Source organism: Petromyzon marinus, chromosome 3 (genome assembly GCF_048934315.1).
Source record: "Petromyzon marinus isolate PM22_M1 ecotype Great Lakes invasive population chromosome 3, UKy_Petmar_22M1.pri1.0, whole genome shotgun sequence".
NCBI lineage: Eukaryota > Metazoa > Chordata > Hyperoartia > Petromyzontiformes > Petromyzontidae > Petromyzon > Petromyzon marinus.
The window spans coordinates 12,018,005-12,038,328 of NC_133669.1; the positions used below are offsets into that span (position 1 = coordinate 12,018,005).

General features: G+C 45.1%; 1 protein-coding gene across 2 annotated transcripts; it reads right to left on the minus strand.

The window, feature by feature from the left end:
* Positions 1 to 11,189: 11,189 nt before the first annotated feature.
* On the minus strand, positions 11,190 to 17,109 carry LOC116953892 (DNA-directed RNA polymerases I, II, and III subunit RPABC4). Of its 2 annotated transcripts, none has more exons than XM_076074151.1 (4): positions 16,968 to 17,109; positions 13,310 to 13,374; positions 13,121 to 13,213; positions 11,190 to 11,347 (listed from the first exon to the last, which is right to left on the minus strand). In XM_076074151.1, exons 1-4 carry the CDS (start codon positions 17,051 to 17,053, stop codon positions 11,325 to 11,327), a joined length of 267 nt encoding a protein of 88 aa, XP_075930266.1. In that variant the 5' UTR covers positions 17,054 to 17,109; the 3' UTR covers positions 11,190 to 11,324. The 2 variants fall into 2 exon arrangements, with proteins under 2 accessions (XP_075930266.1, XP_032830083.1); XM_032974192.2 differs by lacking the exon at positions 16,968 to 17,109 and adding an exon at positions 14,852 to 14,966.
* Between the last annotated feature and the right edge of the window lie 3,215 nt (positions 17,110 to 20,324).

Consider the following 20,324-nt stretch of genomic DNA (forward strand, 5'->3'; position numbering starts at 1 on the left):
CCTCCAACCCCACAACGTCACTGATAACAAGGCGTGCCAGGCAAAGCAGGTGATAGGCACATTACCAGTCATCTAACTACTGAGAAATGCAAACAACAGCTATTATTTGCACAAATGCAAAGTAAATGTGTAATGACCAACAGTGAGCACGCAGGAAGGTATGGACATTATGCACACTATGGTGCGTATTTTTAAACTACTACAGGAGGACACTTTACGGTTACTTTGACAAGCGGCGAGAATATGAGACAGTGCTGATGCACTACTCCACATTCAGGGGTGACAACTCTGCAAGTTGGTACAAAGCATCTGCATTAATGGTATGCCCTCTTATGCAAGAAAACTCGAAACCGTTTATAGTATTTCCCATAAAAAGGCAACGCACACTTAATTAATTAATTGATTGATTACTTCAACAATTAATTTTTTGCTTAGTTGATTAATTAATTACTTAATTAATATTTTGTGCCATTTTGAGTGTTAATTCAGCTCACTTGGTATCTCTAATTAAAGACATCTCACTATCTCTAGGTGATTTGCTTGTCAGTTTCGATGTAGTTTCTTTGTTTACCAAAGTTCCTGTGCCTGACACCATGGCAATCATTGAAGATTTGGTCCAACAAGGACTAAATGCTGATGTACCGGCCCTGGTGAGACACTGCCCCACCAACACTTACTTTACCTGGAATGGTACATTCTACAAACAAGTTGAACGTACCCCAATGGGTTCTCCCTTATCTCCAGTGATAGCCAATGTTTTCAAGGAGAAATTTGAGACAGATGCCATCCAGACATCCATCCTACGTCCTTCCTTGTGGAAGAGATCCGTGGATGACACGTTTGTCATCTGGCCACATGCCCTGCCAGCTCTGAACCAATTCTTCAATCACATCAATTCCATACACCCAGCCATCAAATTCGCCATGGAGGTGGAAAAGGATGGCAAGTTACCATTCTTGGAAGTTTTAATTGAAAATAGACCAGATGGCTCATTGGGACACTGTCTACAGGAAAGCCACCCACACGGATGCCTATCAAAAACCTGACTTCCACCACTATCCAGCCCAGAAGAATTCCCTCATCAAAACTCTTTAACCACAGGGCTCGTTGCATTTCCGACCATCACCACCTAGCCAGTGAACTGGAGCACGTACACCAAGCCCTCAAGATGAATGGATATTCGGATTGCACAATCCGTAAAGCTGTCACCCCAATCGCTGGGAGGGAACCACCTGAGGACCCAATCAAAACCATCACCTTGCCATACATAGCAGGGGTCACCAAAAAGATTTCCAAACTCATGAGCAAACACAAGATCCAGGTTCGATTCAACACTGTACATACAATTCGCGATCTGATCCCATCTGTGAAGGATGTGATTCCTGACATGCAATACCCCGGTGTCTACAAACTAAGCTGTGCCTGCGGCAGTAGTTACATTGGAGAAACACAGCGACATGTCACAGACCGTTTTCGTGAACACAAGGCGGATCTCAAACACGGTAGGACTAATACCTCTGCCGTGGCTGATCATTGTTTTAACTCTGTGGGCACACGTGACATTGATTTCTCCAAGACAAAGGTACTATGCAAACCCACTGGCTATCAACAAAGATTTGTTCATGAAGCCATCCAGATATATAAACACAGACAATTTCAACCGAGAAGATGGATACAAACTGAGCAATCATTGGAAGGATGTTATCAACCATGTAAAGTCATAACTGGCTGTGATGCTTCCATCCTACCTGCCGATGTTAAGTTATTTTCGACTCTCTGAGTCACATTACCTTGTAAAATGTCTTTACATTAACAGGCTAAATGTCTCACTTACATAGCCGCTGCTTCTATTTTCCTCGATGCGGCGGTGGTGCTCGTTGTTTAATAGGCTGAATGTGTCTCATTAACACAGCCGCTGCTGCGGGAGCCATCTCACAATGACATGCTAATCTCTAATCTCTAGCAATACAATGGCTTCTTCAGCACCGTAGTCGTGGGGTTACATTAACAGATTGACATGCTAATCTCCAGCAATACAATGGCCGAGGTATATAACTTGTAAATTCCATCTCTAGCCCCGGCCACTTACCCTTGGGTTGTACCCATCTCAAACCTATATAACCTCTTGCTGCAGTAGTTCTCTCGCTATATTTATCCTGCCTCAGCAATTCGCCTGCTGTATTGTTTCACCTGAAGACGATTTCTTGTGTTGCGATCGAAATGTCGTGATTATTATTTTTCTGCAACCTTTGGAAAAGAGACAATGGGAGGGAATTTCAAAGTCGAGCAATGCTTGAGAAAAAAGGAGAAAGAGCAGTGTTTTGATCTGGATTATGAATGAGATAAAAGTCAGTATGTTAGTCCAGAGTCCTCAACAAGGGTGGAAGGAATCAATGATTGAAGTTTACCAGAACAGTAAGCATGGTAGTACACAGATCGAAGAGTGATAAGGTGAATGACCGCCAGTGAGTGATGAATCATCATCCAACCTTATCCCTTTATGTTGAATATCTACAATATACAGTGAGGCAAAAACTGAGTGCACCACCCCAGATGACAACCATCCAACTTTATCCAAATTTGTGATTTGTAAATGAGTAATAATTTTTTAGAGGTAAGAGGCTTTGGCAATGAAACTAAACAAGGAATTTCGATGCTCCCTGAGCCAAATGAGTAATATAGCCACTTCATAACAGATGTCACATGCAATTGTTGTGCCAAGCAGATGACTTGTTTGATGATGGATAAGAAAATCATGGTTAAATATTATGATGTAATCTGTGATATTGACAGTTGCAGGATATTAATATTATTGAATTGGGTTTTTAGCTGAACGTGACCCGATTTTTGTCATCCCCAATCAAAAAAGTTTTTTAAGTCAACGGTGAGTGATGGTAAAGAGTCTGTGCTAGGTACATCTAAATGTCTATTACTTTAAGCTTAAATTTTGATTTAAAGCTTTCGTGACTGCAGGGATTCATATTCTTGGTTCTTTCGGTAAAGTCACGTAGAAGTGAAAAAAATAAAATAATGAAAATATAAAACAATACAATTCTCACGACGTTTCGACTGCAACACAAGCAATCATCATCAGGTGTGAAAACCACAGCAAGAAATTTTGAAAAAAGTTGGCGTTTTTTTTAACGTTAGCACCACGGAGAGCGCTTTGGCAGTTATTCAAATGGACGAGTCCATCTATGTTCGGAAAAGAGGAGGGGGGAGACGAAAATAATGGCTGCGGTCTGAAAGCCACCATAAGCATGAACAATAAATTAAGACCCAAAATGGTTTATCAAATCCTTCCAATGATTGCTAAGCCAGAATCCATCTTCTCGGTTGAAATTGTCTGTGTTTGTATATGTGGATAGCCTCATGAACGAATCTTTCATGGTAGTCAGATGACTTGTAAATAACCTCTGTCTTGGAGAAGTCAATGTCATGTGAGCCTACTGAATTATAACAGTGATCTGCCATGGCCGAGGTGTTGGTCCTACCGTGTTTTAGGTCTGCTTTTTGTTCACGAATGCGGCCCGAGACATGTCGTTTGGTTTCTCCAATGTAACTACTACCACAGAGGCAACTTAGTTTGTAGACGCCAGGGTACTGTATGTCCGGAATCACATCTTTTACAGACGGAACCAGATCACGGATTTTATGTAATGTGTTGAATCCGACCTGGATCTTATTCAAGATTTTGGAGATCTTTTTTGTGATCCCCGCAATGTAGGGTAAAGTGATGGTTTTGAAAGGCTCCTCAAGAGAGTCCTTTTCATGGTTGGAGTGATAGCTTTGCGGATTGTGTAGTCGGAGTAACCATTAGCCTTAAGAGCTTGGTGTACGTGCTTGAGATCACTGGCTATGTGTTCCTGGTCGGATATGCATTGGGCTCTATGGTGCAGAGTCTAGATGAGGGAATTCTTCTGGGATGGATGGTGGTGGGAATCTGGTTTCAGGTAAGCATCCGTATGGGTAGCTTTCCTGTAGACAGAGTGGCTCATTGAACCATCAGGTCTCTTTTTTATTAGGACATCTAAAAAAGGTAGCGTGCCATCTTTTTCGACTTCCATGGTAAATCTGATGGCTGGATGTATGGAATTGATGTGGTTGAGGAATTGGTCTAGAGCAGGCCGGCCATGTGGCCAGATGACAAAAGTGTCATCCACGTACCTCTTGACATCCCAGATGTCACTGTATTGTGCCATCTCCGATGTCACTACACAACGAGGCCGTAATTATAATATATATTGGGGGGGGGGGATGTGTCCCCCCCCCCCAATATATAGTATAATTACGGGACACATCCCCCCAAATATTCAAATATGCTCAAAATGTCCCCTCCCCCAATATTATGCAAAAAAAATTGCTATGCTATGTAAATAAAAACAACAATTTGCTAAACCTTGGCCACAATATCTGGACTTGTCTTCATATAAATCAATGCATAGATTTCTGTTTATATGATTGTGGTTATGGTTGTACTTTATTAATCCCTAATCTCTGCCATTACATACAATGAAACAAGAAATGGTAAAAAAGTAAAAACAGAGCAATGTAAAGCAATTCACTATTAGACATTATTGTAAAAAATAAATAAAAAGTCCATCCCATGTGTTCGTGAATTTTAAAATATTTTAGGCAGAAAATGAGTTTTCACATTTAGTTATTTTTTGGGGGGTTGGGACCCCCAGACACCCTGGAAGATTTGGTCCCCCCCAATGTTGACTCCATGGCTATGGCCTTGCTACGCAAGTAAAGCAATTTTAACAAAATTAACTTTTTTGCTTGAAAAAAGTTAATTGTAACTTACAAATGCCAGTTAATTAAAGCCCTGATCCTAGTATCTACTAGAATAGAATTTAGTTGCATCCTTAATGGGCAAGTACCATTAGCATATCTTGGCAGTTAGCTGAGCTCTCATGAGGCTAAAATGCCCTGCGGCCTGCATATTACCTCTACAGACAGGTTGTGTAAAATGTTGTCCCATATCATTGAGTCAAATTATGCAGTTCTTAAAAAAAACATTAAAAAACACAATGTACAATACTGTACGTATTAGTACTGCTTTGTCATAATCTACAGCATTAGCATAGTTATAGTTGAAGCATCATAAACTTAAAAGTATACTGTACTCTGCATCAATGTCTATGCTCCCTGCCTTTATTAACCAGCACTGACCAGCATGGTGTGGGGAGGCCTTCATCCAGCAGTGGATTGACAGTGTACATACACTTATTTATATTCAGAAACATAAGTTTATAAACTATGTAAAATAAACTTAAGCCGAGTTTAACAAGCAAGCATACATTGAGTAAAGTGGGACTGGGAATGGAAATCAATAGTTTTTTTTTAGAGCAGATAACCCTTATACAATGCGCCCTTTCAAAATGTACCAGCATAACACAGGGGAGTGACCCTGGCACAGCCTGGTACTTTATAGAGTCTAAAGTTTATGGAGTGTAGATAAACCACGTCAGAAAAGCCGTAATGTGTGTAAACCTTGCAGCGCTTGAAATAAATATTTAAATCATTAGCTTTGGTACTCAACAGATACAAAATTGTTGATTTTTTGGCAATTAAAACGATAACTGTTTAATCGCACCTCTGATTAGCACGCTTGGCTACATACAGTGCATACATACATCTGAGCAGCACTTCACTTGTTCCAAGTGCATATGAATTGTATATTTTTGTTGTAAACATCGACTCGTAAAAAGCACACCGAGTCCGAGCCATTCTGTTAAGGAGCTAGGGGAATGGGGGAAAGTGGGCAAACAACCATCAACACACAAGACATCTGTCACAAAGTTCATGCAGAATAACCATCTCCAAAGTGTTACAAGTGTTTATTAGAAATCATCTCGAATGTGAAGGAAAAAAACACTCCGGGACACAACGTATTTTCGCCATTGACTCTTCCTGAGAATTACTCTGCAACCTGCCGCTGTGAATTGGTGTCCATAAATATAATTCAATGGTTTAATGTGGGAAAAGGGCCCGATTTGGTTAAACCGAGCTCATCTCCTAGCATAAGGTATAATGCATGTGCTCAAAAAGCGCGTGCTCTATATATAAGTTGAGCCAAGATATAGGAATAGGTTTTACCCTTTTAACTGGCACAAAAACTGACACCTTTATTCAAGGCATCATGTTTGCAATGACCACAACACAAGCAGTCAAAATGGAAACAAAAAAGACAACTCTGATAATAATATGCACTGTCCTTGAATTTGATTGGTCCACACCCGAGACAGCTTTTCTTAGAGCCTAGTCTCCATTGGTGTTGGACCAGAAGACGCCAAAAGGCGTACAACTCAAAAACAGCGCACTATCAGAGTATTGAGGGCTCGGGGTGAACATTAACATTATGAGACCTCCTTTGCCAGAAACAAGATATAGGAATAGGTTTTACCCTTTTAACTGGCACAACAACTGACACCTGAGCCAAATTCCAAAAGTGGCATTCTTTCCTGTGCTTTAAGATTGTGAGCTTGCTTAACTATAATATATATTTGTAATACAGTTTTGGGATTGCTTAATATAATGGCTGATGTGAGGTTAAAAAGACAAGTTTCTAGGGAAACAGACAGAAAACCCCACAAGAAGCCTCGTTGGGATTACGGGTCGCCTTATCATGTAACCTTTGCACGTCTGGGAATGGCCAGAATGCATGCTCGTACGTTTGTCGACCCGCCTTGGGGTAACTCGGGCACCCTTGGTTAGATGAGGGACAGTAGTTGACGCAGTGTGTGATAAGACTCACGGAAGAATTTGCATTGTTTTTTTTTATGTAGCTGTGATACCGCTAAAAGAGGTTATTCATATAGCTGACCAGTCTTGATTCAAAAGTAGCCAAGATATTATGCTATTCCAAAGCACTGCAGCTTGTCGTCGTATTTTAAATTAAACTATTGAATTTCATTGAATAATCGAAGTGCAAGTATTGTCCTTCAACCAGCTCTTATATTAAACGAATGAAATAAATCAGAATCTTAATTTAAACTGGAGGAATCCGAGGAGCTATGAAGCTATTTTTCACAGATGTCCAGTATTCTCATTACATGAAAGTGTTATGATTATTTCAACTGCCCCCAATAAGTTTGTAAACATTTATGACCGGAAGGTTGCTATTGCAACATTTACGGCAGTGTACAGGGTAGAAGAGAGAAAGGTGCTGCCCTGCAATTGCCTTATCACACTGCTGGTGGAAGGCCTCCTCTATGGGATATTTGGTATTCTCTTCCACGTTGACCAGACGTGCTGAGAGAGGTGGGCATACCCACATTTTACCCCATCACATACAAACCTCACGATCAAACTGTGGTGTACCCATTTATACTGAGGTTCGATCCTGATCCTAAAGCCTGTATACTTCGAGTTTGCATGTGCCCATGGTCGCGTGGATTTTTCTCTGGGTGCTCCAGTTTTTCCCTCCACATTTAAAAAGATGCGTTTAGAGTATATGGGTGCTATAAATGTCCATATAAGACACTTCGTTGAGCTATCATTTGTGGCCAGGTCACTTTCTCAAAAAGAGCTATATAGTTCAGTGGACATTACCTGCTAAAATAAAAAAGTTTTTTTTGTTAATATAGTTTACAATCGGCTCATGTACAGGTGCAATAGGAATTTCTGCATGGCATGACTGAAACATGGGTGGTGAGGGTTTGAGGCATTCTTTAAGTCGTGGCTTCTAAAAAAAAATAGTTTAAGAGTTTAGAAAGTTGGTATGCTTTTTTCTTTCCTGAAGAACCTGAGTGGCTCCATTCAGTGCTCTCGCACTCGCTTTCCACATCGATGGATGAAAATTTAATTAGTCGCGATGGTGTCAAAAAATGTGTTGCTTTCACATAGGACTCTAGCCAATAGGTCATGGCAAAAACATCTTCATTTGATGGTCGTCTATTAGGCTTTCTAGCCCCAAGAGCCACACTGTTCAAATGATTAAACTCATCGTATAGATAATTTTCCAATTATCTATACAATTATCTAATTTCTATACAATTATCTAATTTTCCAATTATCTATACGACTGCTGATATCCCTTATTTATGTAGAGCTTCTTTCGCACCGTACGTAGGCAACCGTGCCTGACACCCAAAATCAACTTATCGCAACAATCCATATGCTAGAATGAAATAATTAAGCGGCTTATCACTTACCATCACAAACACGCTTACATCCTAAGTACAGCAATTCAACCCTTTTTAAATGTTTCCACAATGCAGTTGTAACTATACTGCGGCTTCTTTTTATAAATCTCCCTTACCTTTACACTCTCAGAGGACAAAATAATAAAACGCTCACTGCTCTTGCAGGTGCATTTGTCATCATATACCATATGCCCACCAACGATAATAAAAACATGGAGTAAAATATGAGATATGCTGAATCTCTTCCCAAGCACCGGGGTCATGCCGTATTCACTATGCATTAAAACAAATCGTACTGCCTTAGGATACAGTAATACAATTATCATAAATGAGTAACTCTTGTACTTTTGATCAGCTTATGAAAAATGTAAAGGAAATACAGGAGACTGGATATTGCGGGGGTGATGTTCTTCGTACTTAAGCTTTACCTAAATAATGGGGTTAGGTCAACTCAAAATACACTTCACAATTGAAATAAGTACGGTATGCCAAATAAACTAAAAACAAAACAATTGAAAGACATGTAAAAACTCGATAGAATATTCCTAGACAATAGAGTATAAATACAGGTGGTACTCGACTTACGAACACTCGGGCTTACGAACCAGCTACCATACATTTATTTTTGTAACATTGACTTAACACACAAACTCGCACTTGCAAACTGAACCACAGAACAATTTATTTCAGCGGAAACGTTGGGCCAGCCTCGCGCGTGGAGTGTATGTGCGCCCACGTGTGTATGTTGTGTAGTGCAGCATTTAGTGCCCTGCGCTACGAAACCGGAAACCGCGTTCGATTCCCGCTCAAGGCCCAACACCAGTGACTTATCTGAACCGGTTCTGGGTCTTCCCTAGGTCGACTCGGCCTTAAATGACACCTGGTGCAGTGTAAATATCTTCACTAAAAAAAACACAAAGGCGGCCGGGCGTGGTGCTGGCAACCCCAACCCCTTGTGTGCCGTGCCGTCCTTCGTAGGTGCTCGCTAATAGCACTTGCCCCAAGTCTGTTCAGAGATGCTTGCACGGCAAAGGCTGACGTTCCCCCGGCCGCCCCACACCACGTTATCAGCTACACATACACCATCGCTTGAGAAAGATCTCGAGTGACGGTACTTCCGTGTACAATATACCCGCGAAAGGCCAAAACCCCCGCGATAGCTAAATTGGTATACGGCGTACAGATTGCCTGCAATTAGTCGAATGGTAATCCGGTACAGTTAAAACCTCCAAAGCTCAACTGAAGCCAGGATTATGGGTAAAGCATAATGGCTAAGCACCACGTGGTAGATGGTGTGTGTGTACTCGCAATTCTAAAGATATATACACGTGCTGCACTCGTGTTGTATGGAATTCGATTAGCCCGTGCACATGAACATAGCCCCAGAAAAGCATGTGGATGAGCGCTGTCTCATTTTACAAATTATGCCTGATAATTAGCTTAAGATTATAAATCAGTTATATGTGTTCGGTATTATGATAAAATGTGATTACAATTGAGTAATTGTGCTACAGCAGCGAAGCCGCTCCGTCGGAGCCGTGCCTGCCACTGCGATGCCGCAGCAGCGAGGCCGTCCGGCCGACTCCGTGGCCGCGACGCCGCCACCTCCGAGCGACGGGGCCGACGCTGCTCTTCCCTCACCACCCCCCACATCAACACACACACACCCCCACATGAACACACACACCCCCACATAGAGCCCCCACATGAACACACACACACCCCACATAGAGCCCCCACATGAACACACACCCTCGCATAGGGCCCCGAGGGGAGGTCACCTGGCCGACAGGTTTTCACCCAGAAGCCCTCTCATGGGACCAAGCTTCACGGTTTCCTGCGACCAGGGAATTGGGTGACCTCCCGCCAGGCTAACTCGCACCACGGCGCCGTGACTTGGGGTGTAATCACGTGGTCACGACGGGGCTGCTGAGCCACTGCTGATAGGACACACCCCCAACACACACGGGTCAGCAGGCAGGTAGGGGGTGGGGCGGAGTAGCGAGTGGCGGGTGAAGGCATGGGGCCCTCTCCTTGCACAACGTGTGCGCTTGTTCAAAGAGTAAAAAGCGGACGTCGGTGAGAGCACCGATCGGGTTAGCGAGGAGCGGGAAATCCGGGGCTCCTGATTGGGCGAGAGGCCAGCGGATTAGCGGCAAGCTATCTTTGATGTAGGGACAATAAAAAGGGCAGGGAAGGTAGGGGTGGTCAGTCGTGTTCTTCTGGGGTCAAGGATCGGGGGAGTCATCGTGCCTGCCACTGGATCGTCTGTGAGACGAGTCGCAGCGCAGCCAGGCCCCCCGTTCCCAGCAAGGACTACGAACAGCCTCGCCTTTCCACGGCTTCCTACACCTCGGAGTCGAGCGGGCGGCGTACCCGCGAGGTTGTTCACACAGCCCTTTAAACCTGCTACGGGGCACCTCCTCCAAACAGCTGCCCGCGTACGAGTGACGCCCCTGCCCTCCGACCCCCGACCCCGGGTCCCGCGTGTGCAATTGGTGTGGCGTCGGGCAGGTAGCCGTGTCGAATTTTGATGGCTACGCGCCAGCCCGAATCATGCCCCGAGGGGCCGCAGCGAAGGGGGGGGGGGGGGGGAGTCGGTGAGCAGTAACCCTCCCCAGGACACGGAAGAGGGGAGCAGTGGATCCCACATGAGCGAGGAGACGGGGGTGAGCCTCCTCGACATAATTGCAGTGTGCTGGACATCTTCCATGGCTGCAAAGGGTGTCTCCCCCCCCCCCCCCCCACTTTGTCTGGTTGAGAGGTTTTACTGTACAATAAAACATACAAAGTGGGTTCTACAAAAGTGAGAAGCGCAAAATATGTTCTGCAAAACGTTTATTATAAGGCATCTGGTTTAAAGCAGTGGTTTCATATACAATGCAGACTGCAACTATCATATTAACCAATCCTAAAACAAAGCCTGAACCTGCTGAGAAAATCTTCATGTAATCTTCATCCGAAAAACTAAGTTTGCTTATTTTGTAAAATGTAGTAAAACGAGAGAATACGCATTCAATATTACCGATCAAACCAAAGTACAAGATTTACAACAAAAATTTTATTCACGCAAATACAGGAAAGAAAAATAACGGACCGCATCTGGCATACACAAAAAAAACAACATAACTTGTCGACAGCCATTGAAATCCAGACGTCTCCTTGACATTGCGCTCAACGTGCATCAAACACAACCACTGTACAAGCAGTCAAGGAAAATGTATTTCATATTTGCCATTCGTACTGATGTCAACACATGGGCCATGAATTTGCAATATAGCACTGCCACATTTACAGTGAGGGAACAAAGTATTTGATCCCCTGCTGATTTTGTACATTGCCCACTGACAAAGAAATGATCAGTCTATAATTTTAATGGTAGGTTTATTTGAACAGTGAGAGACAGAATAACAACAAAATCCACAAAAACGCATGTAAAAAATGTTATAAATTGATTTGCATTTTAATGAGGGAAATAAGTATTTGACCCCTCTGCAAAACATGACTTAGTACTTGGTGGCAAAACCCTTGTTGGCAATCACAGAGGTCAGACGTTTCTTGTAGTTGGCCACCAGGTTTGTACACATCTCAGGAGGGATTTTGTCCCACTCCTCTTTGCAGATCTTCTCCAAGTCAAAGGTTTTGAGGCTGACGTTTGGCAACTCAAACCTTCAGCTCCCTCCACAGATTTTCTATGGGAATAAGGTCTGGAGACTGGCTAGGCCACTCCAGGACCTTAATGTGCTTCTTCTTGAGCCACTCCTTTGTTGCCTTGGCCATGTGTTTTGGGTCATTGTCATGCCGGAATACCCATCCACGACCCATTTTCAATGCCCTGGCTGAGGGAAGGAGGTTCTCACCCAAGATTTGATGGTACATGGCCCCGTCCATCGTCCCCTCGGTGCGGTGAAGTTGTCCTGTCCCCTTAGCAGAAAAACACCCCCAAAGCATGTTTCCACCTCCATGTTTGACAGTGGGGATGGTGTTCTTGGGGTCATAGGCAGCATTCCTCCTCCAAACACAGCAAGTTGAGTTGATGCCAAACAGCTCCATTTTGGTCTCATCTGACCACAACACTTTCACCCTGTTGTCCTCTGAATCATTCAGATGTTCATTGGCAAACTTCAGGCGGGCATGTATATATGCTTTCTTGAGCAGGGGGACCTTGCGGGTGCTGCAGGATTTCAGTCCTTCACGGCGTAGTGTGTTACGAATTGTTTTCTTGGTGACTATGGTCCCAGCTGCCTTGAGATCATTGACAAGATCCTCCCGTGTAGTTCTGGGCTGATTCCTCACCGTTCTCATGATCATTGCAACTCCACGCGGTGAGATCTTGCATGGAGCCCCAGGCCGAGGGAGATTGACAGTTCTTTTGTGTTTCTTCCATTTGCGAATAATCGCACCAACTGTTGTCACCTTCTCACCAAGCTGCTTGGCAATGGTCTTGTAGCCCATTCCAGCCTTGTGTAGGTCTACAATCTTGTCCCTGACATCATTGGGGAGCTCTTTGGTCTTGGCCATGGTGGAGAGTTTGGAATCTGATTGATTGCTTCTGTGGACAGGTGGCTTTTATACAGGTAACAAGCTGAGATTAGGAGCACTCCCTTTAAGAGTGTGCTCCTAATCTCAGCTCGTTACCTGTATAAAAGATATCTGGGAGCCAGAAATCTTTCTGATTGAGAGGGGGTCAAATACTTATTTCCCTCATTAAAATGCAAATCAATTTATAACATTCTTGACATGCGTTTTTCTGGATTTTCTTGTTGTTATTCTGTCTCTCACTGTTTAAATAAACCTACCATTAAAATTATAGACTGATCATTTCTTTGTCAGTGGGCAAACGTACAAAATCAGCAGGGGATCAAATACTTTTTTCCCTCACTGTACGACACTGCATTGGGATTGTAAATTACTCCACTCTGAAAGCCACTGCACAAACATAAATACATTGAGCAGTTTAAAAAGGATACATCTTTTGGTTCTTTTCTTGTACATTATCCTGTATCCACACTCTCGGCATCGGATTGGATCCCTTGCCTTAATTTCATTTTCGGTATGGCACTCTGTAAAAATGACAAGACAGTCAAGTTGGTTGCAAACAATAACACTTACAAAACCAGGTAAAATGGTACAAAGTACTGCTGCTGTTAACTTCATACCTCCACAAATGTAAATCATCGGTTGTTGCTTTGCTGGTTGTGCATCCTTGTTAGAATCCATGTGACTGCAACAAAAATAGCATACAAATATATACATTCAAATATCTGAATATATTATCCCGCTGCACATTATATGCAATAAAGTATTGTACAACAGTCAATTTCGATTTTTTGAAAGTTAAAGATAATATATATCACCGTTTTAACAGGTTGAATGCATCAGGCAGGGTCTAGTCGTAACGCTCCCTCTAGTGACTTTAAGTGATAATTGCAACAATTGCCGGTCATTTCTGTTAATCTCCACGTGTCTCCCTAACCAATCGAGTCTCGTGTGGGGACTAATCTTCATTAGCCTTTCCACACTTCCCTGGTGGAATTTGTTTCTTGCCAGTGTTGTCAAGTTGGATTCTATCGACAATTGCTATTTCCCGAGCAACAAAACTACAACAAATTGACTCTGAGATAAACATACTTTGCATCGGGGCGATTCGGGATGTATTCGATCAGTTTGTTTAGTAAACAGCTGTAATGCAGTAAACAGCTGGATTGTGCCTCCCAGCACGGCTCGACTCCCGACAGTATGAGTTTGTATGTTCTCCCCTTGCCACAGCTATTAAACGTAGAATGTATTCTTAGCTCTTTCGGTAAAGTCACGTTGAAGGGAAACAATAAAATAATAATATATAAAGCAATACAAATTCTCACGACGTTTCGACCATAACACAAACGGTCATCATCAGGTGTGAAAAACGTCGAAACGTCGTGAGAATTGGTTTATTGTTTTATATATATTTTATTGTTTCCCTTCAACGTGACTTTACCGAAAGAGCTAAGAATATGAATTACTGCAGTCACGAAAGCTTCAAATCAAAATTTAAACGTAGAATGTATCAAGGTACTGGCCAACGTCGCCCCCTACTGTGAAAACGTGGCGACATCTTCCGTTTTGTCAGCCCGCTCCTCTCACGCCGTGCTCCTTTATTTGGCCAGAGGCTGCCCAGTGCGGTTTGGTGGATGGCGGGGACCATGGCAGGCCAAAGCGTTTCATTTTTTGTTTTAATCCTCCTCCTGTTGCCCACCACGTTAGCCGCCCGAGCCGTGGTCGCCTATCCAAGCACGATCCACTCAGCCCTGCAAATGCCTTCGCGTTCTGGCGCATTCGGGGAGATTTTGGTCATAGGCCTCGTCAAAATCACGAAGTGGTTCTCTGTACTACAAGCAACCATCTGCATTAGAAAACAAAAAAAACAGGTCAAAGTATGAATTGAAAAAGAAAGCCACCAAGGAGAGCCCGTTACATTAATCCGCCCAAGTGTCGGCGGATTCTCCTGTCCGCAAACACGCCGGGAGCAAGGCCTCCGTCGGGGTCTCCCTCAGCTACAGAGGCAACAGCAACATCGTGAACGCGAGCAACTTGGCTCATTTAAATGACGAGGCACTCTGCACCTAAGAGGCCGTCTTCAATTACTGTCATTGTTATTAGTTCATGGTCGTTTTAAGGAAATAAATCCGCCGTTCCCGAGCCGAGCGCCCCACGCTCACCCAAGTCACGCACGCGCGGTCGATCGGGAGGGTCCCTGCTGGCGCACGTGGGTCACGCGCGTGCATTCGCTTCCGGGTCAAGTGACGCATTATCCGGTTCCGCGCGCGCGTTCTGGGTCACGTGACGCCCCCACCCCGCACACCCCTCCCACCCCCACCCGCGAGGCGATTCCAGTGTCGCGCGAAACGATTCCAACGCCATCGATTGACAACCACGGGGCGGGGTTGTCCGATCTCAAATGGACGCATGGCGTGGCAACGTTTTAGTGTTCAGACTCTTCGTGGGGGTAGGGCTGGAGGAATCCGATGAGCCACAAAGCTCTTTTGGATTTTTTTTAAATCTAGACTTGCCTGTAAGTTTTGATTTAAAGCTTTCGTAACTGCACGGATTCATATTCTTGGTTCTTTCGGTAAAGTCACGTAGAAGGGAAAAATAAAACAATAAAAATATAAAACAATAAAATTATCACGACGTTTCGACTGCAACACAAGCAATCATCATCAGGTGTAAAAACCACAGCAAGAAATGTTGAAAAAAGTGGCGGTTTTTTAACGTTAGCACCACGGAGAGCGATTTGGCAGTTATTCAGATGGACGAGTCCATCTATGTTCGGAAAAGAGGAGGGTGGAGACGAAAATAATGGATGCGGTCTGAAAGCCTGAAATGGTTTATCAAATCCTTCCAATGATTGCTAAGCCAGAATCCATTTTCTCGGTTGAAATTGTCTCTGTGTTTGTATATGTGGATAGCCTCATAACGAATCTCTCATGGTAGCCAGATGGCTTGCAAAGAACCTCTGTCTTGGAGAAGTCAATGTCATGTGAGCCTACTGAATAATAACAGTGATCTGCCACGGCCAAGATGTTGGTCCTACCGTATTTCAGGTCTGCTTTGTGTTCACGAATGCGGTCCGAGACATGTCGTTTGGTTTCTCCAATGTTTCATAGTTTAGTTTTCATAGTTTCATTTATTTGGTATAGCCCTGTGAGCCATTCGGCTCTTGAATCGGGTGCAACCACAACAAACAAACTAAAATATGAACAAGAAAACATCTTAAAGTGACTTTGTGCATGTGCAAACAGAAAATCCAGGAAAAACATCAAAATATTCCTGAAATAGCACCGTACACCAACGCTGTGTGCAAAAATCCCAGTGGGATGCAAGTCTAACAACAACAACAAGAAAACTTAGATTAAGGCCATCAGTCTAACTCCGTACTACAATAAACAAAACATGGCCAAACCAAAAAAACAAAATAAAGCCATAAATGCAATGTAACAGTGATCATAGGAACTGACCGAATTTTTAACAATAAACTACATAAATAACATGTAACACCAAACCCTAGAGCCACAGAGGCAACTTAGTTTGTAGACGCCAGGGTACTGTATGTCCGGAATCACATCTTTTACAGACGGAACCAGATCGCGGATTTTATGTAATGTGTTTTGAGTACGCAAAAAAACAGCTGTGAAGGGAAACAGGGGGATTTCTCCACAAATCTGTCTGTCGCCTGATGATGCTAGATGTAATTACTGGCGAAACGTCATACTCAAGATTGTAAATGTTATTCTTTGGTTCATCACAATAATTCATAATAAAGGTTTTTGGGTTAGATCGCGTTCTTTCGGTAAGTAAAAATTGAAAATGTGGATTTGCTCTCCAACACACCGGTGTGCTGTACTAGTAACTAATTGCCACGTTATGGTTACGTGACAATCTTTAATAACTGTCTGTCGGGTGGTGGTGGGTTTAACAACACATTCATATTTACGCAATCCAACCCCCCATAAAAGCAGTATTTTGGATACTAGGGGTTGTTCGGGGGGGCCTTTGGCTCCCCCTCACAACCACTGACGGCCTTCGGCCAGGAAAGTTACCAAAAAATGCACAAACGACGCATTCACACAATAACCCGATGCTCCTTTTTGAAGTTTTAAAATGAAACATCTTTGAATTGTATTATGTTTTGAATTAGATAAGTGTATTTCTTCATTAAAAGCTTATATCATTTTACATCTGGAAGACTTCATTGAAAATAACATTTCTTGCGAATTTTCTCTCGTCGTTAGGTAGATGGCCTTGCTGGAGGTTCGGTTCGATGCGGACTTTCACCTGTTTGGGATTGCGGGATCGAGATAAGGCGACACGGAGCTGCTGGCCGTGCGAGAAGACCGCCGTCTGCAGATCAACTCCAACATAATCGAACGTCTGTCCCTGTGCCTCCGTCGTTCATGCAGGGCACGTGGAGGTTTACAGCGCCCCCTGCATGAAAACGACGGAAAGTGCAGCGTTCATCACAGATAAATAAAGTTGTGCGATTATCCCCATATATATAAAAGACAAAGTTGTGATTATGTGTGTCTGTTCAAAATGTTTAGCGTACTTCCCGACATGCAACAAACTTGAAATTTGCCATGTGGGTACTTTACAGACTGTACACCATGCAAAATTATAAAAATACACTTTTTTTGGTGGGGGGAGCGTAACAATGCATATATTTTTTGCACGGCAAGTGAGCTGTCACGTCAAATCTGTCACGTGACCCTCGCATGTGGAAGCTTAACGCATTGTAGTGTAGTGGTTAGCGCGCTGTGTATGTGTCTGTGTGTGTGGCTGTGTGTGTCTGTGTGTGTGTCTGTGTGTGTCTGTGTGTGTGTGGGGAGCGATAGTGTAGCGGTTAGCGCGCTGCACTATGAACCTGGCGAACCAGGTTCGATTCCCGCTCACGGTCAACACCAGTGACTATTATCTAAACCGGTCCCGGGCCTCCCCTAGGTCGACTCAGCCTCAAATGAGTACCTGGGTGCGGTGTGTAAACATCGCCACTAGGGAGACAAAGGCGGTCGGGCGTGGTGCTGGCCACCCACCCCCTCGTGTACCGTTCTGGCCTTCATAGGTGCTCGCTAACAGCACTTGCCCCTACAGTCTGTTAAGGCTATATGGAGGATCTTTTTGTCTGTGTGTGTGTCTGTCTGTGTCTGTGTGTGTGTGGAAGCGTAACGCATTGTAGTGTAGTGGTTAGCGCGCTGTGTATGTGTCTGTCTGTCTGTGTGTCTGTGTGTGTCTGTCTGTGTCTATGTGTGTCTGTGTGTATGTGTCTGTGTGTGTCTGTGTGTGTGTCTGTCTGTGTGTGTCTGCGGTTTCAGGAAAGGGCGGTCCTGCACAGATGCCATATTTTCTGTCCGTCTGCTACAGCAGAGGTGTAGGGAATTCCAGCAAGACCTACATCTCTGCTTTATTGACCTGGTCAAGGCCTATGATACCATCAGTAGGTCTGGGCTCTGGGTTCTTAGTGCTTTTGGAGTACCTGACCCTCTGCTCACGATCATTAAAGACCTTCATTATGGTGAGCGGTCCCGGGTAAAACTACGTGGCCGGGAGTCAGAGCCATTCCCTGTACACCTTGGGGTGCGACAGGGATGTCCTCTGGCTCCCACATTATTTAACATCTATTTTGACCACGTAGTTCGTGAAGCCTTCAATAGCTGTACCGGGGGAATCTCCCTATGGTACAAATATAATGGGAGGCTGATCGATGCCCGGGTGCGGTCAAGGGATGGCTCCCTATTGCTCAACCACGTTATGTATGCCAATGATTTGGTAATAGCTGCTCATTCAGAGGAGTTGGAGACGCTGCTGCTGAGACTGGAGCGTGCCACTAAGAGGTGGGGCCTTACCATCAGCCCCACCAAAACTAAGCACCTGCCTGGGTATTTTGTACCATCGGACACTCCACCCCCACAACTCCCAATCGGTGATGGGGCAGTTGTGGAGAGAGTGGAGAGTTTCCCATACCTGGGCAGTGTGCTTATGACCGGCTCCAGTTTAACAGCAGAGGTCTCACTCCGAATCAGTCGAGCGGCAATATCTTTTCATCGGTTGCGTAAGGGTGTGTGGAAGCTACCTGGTCTGTCGCTCCGCACTAAGCTTCAGGTCTTCTCGGCCACGGTCATTCCCTCCCCTCTCTACGCTTGCGAAACGTGGCCCCCCCTAATGGAACATCTTCGCCGGTTAGAAACATTTAGGCTGGCCTGCCTACGATCCATCCTGGGTTTAACCAGACTAGATTGTGTGAGGAGCTCACAAATCCTTGAAAGATCTGGGCAAGGTCCCATCGGTGAGCTCCTCCGGCGGGCAAGGCTGCGATGGCTGGGTCATGTAGCCCGCATGCCCAGCCACCGCATGCCGAAACAGCTTTTGTTCGGCCGGATTGAGGGGGCTAAGCGGGCGCGGCACGGGCTAGAGAAGAGATGGAGTGATGTGGTACAGGAGGCACGGGCTAGAGAAGAGATGGAGCGAAGTGGTACAGGAGGACGTGGAGCTGAGTGGACTTGCCGATGACTGGTACCAGCGGTGTCAAGATCGGCCTCTGTGGAGGAGGCTCGTGAAGGACGCTACTGGGCAGTTGGAGGCAGTCGCCGTCCAACAACAACGGAGGGCGGAGAAGCGACGCTCACAACAACGAGCGGAGCGCCGGGTGGCTAAAGCACAGCGGGTTGGCACAGTAGGGGGCACAGGTGGTGCATCAGCCAGTCATCTCAGTCAGTCGACCCGTGCCACCTGGGTCTGCCCCGTGACCTCCTGCCAGCGGGCGTTCGACACTTCACGTGGCCTCAGGGTGCACATAGCCTGGCACAAGCGTCGTGGTGACGTCACCGCCACTTAGTGGCGAATGGCGGTTGTTGTTGTGTCTGTGTGTGTGGAAGCGTAACGTATTGTAGTGTAGCTGTCTGTGTGTCTGTGTGTAAGTGTAACGTATTGTAGTGTAGTGGTTAGCGCTACGCTGCGCTACGAACCCGGCGACCCGAGGTCGATTCCTGCTCACGGCCACCACCGGTGATGATTGTTTCAACCGCTCCTGGGCCTCCCCTAGGTCAACTTAGCCGCAAACGAGTAACTGCTGTGGTGTGAACATCGCCACTGTGAGGACAAAGGCGGTCGGGCGTGGTGCATCCAAGTCCCGGGCAGTAAAGCTAGTTACTGTATAAGAGTATTGGTCGCGAAAGCCTCCTTGGTGTTAAATAAACCGAGCTGTGAAGTGAGTGGACGGACACGTTGTAACACGCGCGTGCTTGCTGCTGCGCGACTCGTGGGCCGCAGTGATGTCGTCCAGCCTTTTGAGCGTCGCACTTACCAAAGTAACGATATTTTGCGAACAAAAGTCACAAATTCGCGTGTTTATTGAAGCTCATTTACGCGTTCAGACGGGCGAACGCGTTTACGAAATCAACCGAATCGATTTATTTTTGTACCTGCTAGCAGTTGGAATCGAATCGCTTGCCTCTCACGCCCCGCCCCGCCCCTCCACCGCCCTATGAACAACGGAGCCATCGGGGAGAGAGACGCGGCCGAGCGGAACGCGGGGACAACGAGGGCTTAGTGGTGAGAGGAGAAGGCGGTAGACACCACGGCAGCAGAGGTCCGCGCCATGTGCCCCGGCCTCCCTGCCCGTCGCCCCCCGTCGTCCCC

Excerpts from the sequence above, each read along its gene's own strand:
- LOC116953892 (XM_076074151.1), bottom strand. The coding sequence starts at position 17,053 with ATGTTGGAGTTGATCTGCAGACGGCGGTCTTCTCGCACGGCCAGCAGC. Across the intron at positions 13,214-13,309 it reads GATGATTTACATTTGTGGAG|AGTGCCATACCGAAAATGAA; the intron begins GTATGAAGTTAA and ends TCATTTTTACAG. Across the intron at positions 11,348-13,120 it reads CAAGAAAAGAACCAAAAGAT|TGGTTGTGTTTGATGCACGT; the intron begins GTATCCTTTTTA and ends CTGCTTGTACAG.